At 33.5% G+C, this 6778-nt stretch overlaps 1 protein-coding gene across 1 annotated transcript; it reads right to left on the reverse strand.

The window, feature by feature from the left end:
* Positions 1-4113: 4113 nt before the first annotated feature.
* Positions 4114-6447, reverse strand: LOC113732652 (protein ECERIFERUM 2-like). The gene is made up of 2 exons (XM_027258568.2): positions 5860-6447; positions 4114-5170 (listed from the first exon to the last, which is right to left on the reverse strand). The coding sequence occupies exons 1-2, from the start codon at positions 6301-6303 to the stop codon at positions 4235-4237; spliced, it is 1380 nt and encodes a 459-aa protein (XP_027114369.1). The 5' UTR covers positions 6304-6447; the 3' UTR covers positions 4114-4234.
* Between the last annotated feature and the right edge of the window lie 331 nt (positions 6448-6778).

Below are 6778 nucleotides of genomic sequence, written 5' to 3' on the forward strand. Positions count from 1 at the left end.
AATACACTTTTTCCTCCCTTGAATTATTGGCAAAAAAATTTTGGGGTTACAGAAAGGCATCCTCAATGTTCCGTAATTTTGGCCAATTAGGAACAATTGACGGGAAATGAAGAATTGATCGTTAGAACCAACGGTTTTACCTAACAAAAAATGGGTAAAACCGAATGGAGCCATTTTTAACGGAACAATTGCAATGGACGAAAAGCTCCATTCTTCTCCTTCTTCCCTCTGCCTTTCTGCAACCCCAAAATTTTTTTGCCAATCTCTGGAGTTTTAACGACCGTTATACAACATTCAAAACAAACAAATTTATTCTAAATTTTTATTTGGGATAATTTCATAAACCAAACCGCAGCCACTTTCTATAAAGTATCACTTTTTCATAAAAGACCAACTCTTTATGACTTTCCTCCATTATAAGAACAGAGTACCCATTTTTTCATAAATAAATTTATTTATAGGATAAAATAAAAATAAATTTATTTTTTAATAAAATACCAGTTCTTTATGGCTTTCCTCCATTATAAGAACAGAGTACCCATTTTCCCATAAACAAATTTATTTATCGGATAAAATAAAAATAAACCCGTTTTTCAATAAAACACCAGTTCTTTATGACTTTCCTCCAATATAAGAATAGAGTACCCATTTTTCCATAAATAAATTTATTTATCGGATAATATAAAAATAAATCCATTTTTTAATAAAAGACCAGCTCTTCATGGTTTTCCTCCATTTCTTATGACTTTCCTCCATTATAAGAACAGAGTACCCATTTTTCCATAAACAAATTTATTTATCGGATAAAATAAAAATAAACCCGTTTTTCAATAAAACATCAATTTTTTATGACTTTCTTCCATTATAAGAACAGAGTACCCATTTTTTCATAAACAAATTTATTTATCGGATAAAATAAAAATAAACCCGTTCTCCAATAAAACACCAGTTCTTTATGGCTTTCTTTCATTATAAGAACAGAGTACCATTTATGGGTAAAATCGTTGGTTCTAACGATCAATTCTTCATTTCCCGTCAATTGTCCTTAATTTGCCAAAATTACGGAACTTTGAGGATACAATGTGTTTGGGGTGAAACTTTGAGGATGAAATTGGACAACCACCCAAACTTTGAGGATGAAAAGTCCATTTTTACCTATAAGATATTTAATCAAATGTTATTTCTTGTCTTAATTTTAGTTATGACTATGGTACATATTTATTAAATAGACATATCTTTATAATTAAAGTTAATATTTGATATTTTAGGATGCCATATATTTAAATAGATGAAAATTATTTTGAACATAACATATTAAAATAATTTTGTTTGTCAATCATTTTGGCCCCTCCCCCCAAGGAAAAAATCTTGGCTTTGTCACTGCATAGGAGGAAATTAGGGCCTATTGCTAGCAAAAGATTGTGAAAATTTACCTTTATACCCTAATTATTTGGAAAAATCTAATGAACAAATTTTGCAAAAGAAACCTTGCTGCTTGCCAACAAATTAAGTAACTAATAAAATCACCTGTAATGTTACTTTAACATATTTAATTTATGTTAAATACAAATTCTACCAGTGTCCCTTTCGTAAAAATATAAGTGTAACACTTTTTCAATTTTAGTTACATACATTTATGTATTTTATATAAATGTAATGATTCAGAGTAAAATACCCATAAATAGCTAGTATTTTGTTGATGTAATGCAAAAAATCCATAAAGAGCTGGTATGTTATGAGCGCAATCTTTTTTACTTTCACATATTTAAAATTTGTTAAATACAAAATCTACCAGTTTCCTTTTCGTAAAAATATAAGTATAACACTTTTTCAATTTTAGTTACAAACATTTATATATTTTACATAAATATAATGATTCAGAGTAAAATGCCCATAAATAACTAGTATTTTGTTGATGTAATGCAAAAAACTCATAAAGAGTTGGTATGTTATGGGCAAAAACTTTTTTACTTTCACATATTTAAAATTTGTTAAATACAAAATTTACTAGTTTTCTTTTCGTAAAAATATTAGTGTAACACTTTTTCAATTTTAGTTACAAACATTTATGTATTTTACATAAATGTAATGATTCAGAGTAAAATGCCTATAAATAACTAGTATTTTGTTGATGTAATGCAAAAAAAATCATAAAGAGCAGGTATATTATGGGCAATATGTTTTTTACTTTCACAAAAATCAGTTTATGTTAAATACAGGACAACCAGTTTCCCTTTCGTAAAAATATTAGTGTAACAGTTTTTCAATTTTAGTTACAAACATTTATGTATTTTACATAAATGTAATGATTCAGAGTAAAATGCCCATAAATAGATAGTATTTTGTTGATGTAATGCCCATAATCGGGAGAATCAATTGGAATCCACTGTTGCTCAGCCTTGGACACTTTATGTAAAGTAGAGATATTTGTATTCAATTAAATGTGAAACAGGCAACAATCTGTCTTCCCATGAACCCAGTTTCCACAAATGTTAATATTTTACTAATATAACAATTAAATCAATTTCAATAATTCAAATTTAGTAGGTTAGATAAAAGTTGTTAGAAAAGTGAGAAACCAAAAGAAAAATAACTCTAATTTATTAAAAGTCCAAAAAGAATTCAGTACTTCAGCTCTAGAAGTCCTCCGAATGACTATATATTAGAACAGTTATAATCAAAATAGATTACATAATTAAAAAACTTAATATTTCAAACATTTATTTTCTTAAGTTTCACTTTTTAAAGGCTCTCAACTCGTTATTCAATAATGACCATATGTTGCTTCAAAGCCAAGCTGTGTTTAGTACTGCTTACGCTTCGTCTTCGGTGTTTTATTTCTAGACCCATTATATTTATGTTAATTCCGTGACACCCCAATACATTTCCAGCTTCTGCAGTACGCAACATTTCCAAACCGCCCGCGCCTGTTATAGGTCACCACTTGCTTTTGTAGAAATATTCCCTTCATCGTCCGTACATGTCAGCTTGCAACGTGCTGGCTTCTTTGTCATATTCTTTACCTTTCCACACCTGTCTTAGATTAACTGAATACACTACAGAATTTACCCCAAAAAGGAATCCTTGTTTTCTAATTGACTAGTTTCCTATCGCTATTGAACTACCGTTACTAATTCAAAGCAAATTAGAAAGTCTATGACAATCTACTGATAGAACATCCGTGACCCACTTCGAGTCTTCAATGCATGCTGGATAATACGCGTCCATTCCCGAACCTCCTTAGGACGTGAAGAGTTTAATTTTGACGTGATCACGCCAATTAACAAATTTAGTAAAAAATTTGTGTCTTTTCTTCTTTTTTATCCAAATCTCTGCAACCAGCACAAATTACCAAAAGTAAATAGAATTCACCAATTAACACAATATTTGGCAAGATAAAAGAGAAAAATAATTATAAAATTAATGACAAAAATGTAACCTATCAACAATTATTACTCTCCTTGTTGCCAAAAGAAACAAAAATGTTCAAAATTATTCTTACTATTCAATATTCATTAGCTTTCCTGTTAAGACAGGGGGGAATTTTATCTTTTGCTACTGGTGGCACTTTGCCCACCACCAGCCAAGAAAAACTTTTGGTTCTGGGATAACATTTTTCAGAATTTTTTTTACCTTTCTCATTTAATAACGTGCCCCACTGACCAAAGAGAAATTTACATCCCTATATTGGGTGTAGAAAAATTCTGATCTTATCTCAACAAGTTGTAGAGACAAGCATGGGTCTAGATAGCATGCACAAAATAAACATCAGATGAAAGTTGTTTCAGGCTTGGCCTATGAACACATGAAGCATGTACGTGCTTTTCTGAAGTATTTCTCTGAGTGTTTCAACATTTTTCGCTGGTGACATATAAATTTGATTGCAGTTTTGTGTTTCTCTAGATAATACAGGACTTACCCATGAACTGAAGTTAATCAGTTAAAGAAGTTATTGGCAATTAGGGCAAATGCACAATTGCATGTAAACATTTGGTAAAGGTCAAGTGTCCTGGATGTAGCTCCATGGTTTTGCAATAGTTAAACCTATAAGCACACTTGCACAGGCTCTGATATGACTTGCCAAGAGGCAAAAGACTAAGGGTTTCACTCTTCTGCATTATCAGAAAATGTTTTTTTTTTCAAGTCATTATCAGAAAATGTTATTTACTCATTACTAGAAATATCAACAATCCGTGGGGCATTTCATTATCACTAACCATTTAAAAGACATCCTTCATTGTTTTCCGTTTAACAGCATTGAAGGCTGCAATCCTAAAATAGTCTGATCTTCACAAAGCTTGACAATCTGCTCTTCTGGTAACGTAACCATCACAATTCTTGCTAATCCCTCCTCAGGTGAAGGCATTACCAGAATCAAACCTTCACCTCCCACATTCCCTATTTGATAGCTCACATGGATAGGCTTCTCATTTTGTTTAAACATTGCTGCATAAGTAAATGATCCCTCTGAACTGATTGTATTTTCCATGCTCAAACATGTTAGTTGGCAGCCAAACAGCTGGAAAGGTGGTGGATACTGCCCCCCTTCCTTCTTGTGCGATTCAAGCCAAGCCACATTAGCCCAGAATTCTTCATCCCGAATGCTTCCCACATGCTGATGCACAAGTCCTGCTATATAAGCTAGTCTATCGCTCTGTAATTCTTCAGCATTCACAGATAACTTTGAGAAATGTAGAGCATTTCCGAAATATCCATAAGGAATTGAGTCTCGCTCGCGTTTCCTCAAGTCTATACACATTGAAAGAGAGCATTTGTTGTCGTCATCGCATGCTGGAGATTTTAATCGTGTGATTTTAGACCAAAATAATGCTGCTAGAACATCAAATGGACTGGCATCAGGGCAACTTTCATGCACTTCTGAAAGACATTGCCTGATCTTTGCTTCAGAGAACTTGAATGTTGCTCTTCCCATTCTCACTGAGGGAATTTCAAATTCAGAATTTGTTTCAGAAAACACGCTTGACGACCTTCTATATGCAGCAGATTCATTGATAACTGAAGGCAGATTGAAAATCGGGGGGTGAGCAACAGGTTCATGGCGATGAATTTCGGCCCAGGACTTGATGAGTAGCGTTGCTGAGGTAAAATCTGCATGCATATGGGTAAAGCTTATGGCAACGGCTAGACCGCCACAATTAAAATCATTTATCTGCAGGAGCATGTACAATCATTAATACTGCAAGTTGCAAATAGAAACTATCAAACGCCATAAAGAAAATGAACTAAATTCAAGTGCTTCAACTAGCTAAATGGTAAACAATTGTCTGTAATTGATGGTCCTGCTGGAAAATTCATTCTAGATGGCTAGTAGCATCCTTACATAGTTACAAGTCTATGTAACTTGTTGACTTTCCTTTGAAGGCTTTTATAAAGGGAAGTAGTTTAGTAGTTTCCTTTGTCTCAAATTTTCTCACACAAATTAGGAGCGTAAACTAGCTTAAATAAGCTTGAATATCAAAAACAAATCGGAAACCATGGCGTTCAAGTTTGTCTGAAATATAATGGTATTCAAACTTGTTCAAATTTGTTCCCTCCTAATTGTGTTAACAAGGGCCAAGAAATCGTGTAATTGTCTCATTGAGTCTCGATATTTGCCAATTTCCCATATTTTGACCAATTTACATAACCTTAACAACATCAAGATTCAACAGTAGTCTCAATTATTCTTGGATATATTGAAGTATCATTATAAAAAACATATTACTCATTTATCTCATCATATGAAGATTCTGTAAGTGCTCTACAACATAAGACATAACACATTACCTTTCAAGAAAACAAAAATACATATAAAATGTTTCCAGCAAATCCAATTATCCTCAAAAACCCATAAAATACCTGGATCCGGAATGGTGACCAAATATGTGGATCATCCGGCAAATCTTCCCAAACCGTTAGATCTCGCTCCTCAGCCGCATTGGCATATCTCAGCCATTCATCAAGCGTAGCACACACATTGGCCTTTAACATTCTCACCCCAGCATCATTGCACTTTACTTCCCAATTGCCATCCGCTCCGCGGCCCAACCGCCCTGTAACAGGCGGATACAAGCATAGGAGCTCCGACAAGGAGATCCGAAGGTTGTCCAAGTCATTTTCCATTGAGGCACCATCTCCAATTGGATTTCTCCGGTAGTAGAAAACAATATGGCCCGTATGAAAGCCCATGGCATGGTCCAATGCTGTAAACTTGTGAACTCGTCCCGGAGCTGTTGGCTTGCTTGAAACTACAGTTAACAGAGAAGGCACCTTCACACGGCTACTTTTCACTTCTGCCATCATCAACACACACACGCACACCCCAGGAGAGGGTTCTGAAAGTTTGACCCTTGTGGAGGATTTGAATTTTTTTTTTTCAATGGATTTAAGGGTGCAAAACTTGAGAAGGTTGGGACACTTTGCCTGAGAGAAGTCTAATCTTAAATTGTTTGGATAGGAGACTATTGAAAGAATTTTTTTTGGACAGCACTATAGTATTTTTTATATTGTAATATATCAAGATAAAAATATGATTGAAAAAATAAAAAAAATGATAAAAAAATGTATTTATGATACAATTAAACCATACAATCTCTTGTTAGTAATCTACAAGCAACGCAACGCCAGCGATGTTCGTCTTGGAATGAGGTAACCTTTGTTCATGATCACATGAACTTTAATGTATTTAGGAAAGAAAAAAAACTACAGAAGTTTATGCACTGCGTAGCAAAAGCTGCAATGAGAGTGTGTTTTTATAGTGTGCCAAGCATAAAGAGGA

This window comes from Coffea arabica, chromosome 2e, assembly GCF_036785885.1.
Source record: "Coffea arabica cultivar ET-39 chromosome 2e, Coffea Arabica ET-39 HiFi, whole genome shotgun sequence".
NCBI classification, from domain to species: domain Eukaryota; kingdom Viridiplantae; phylum Streptophyta; class Magnoliopsida; order Gentianales; family Rubiaceae; genus Coffea; species Coffea arabica.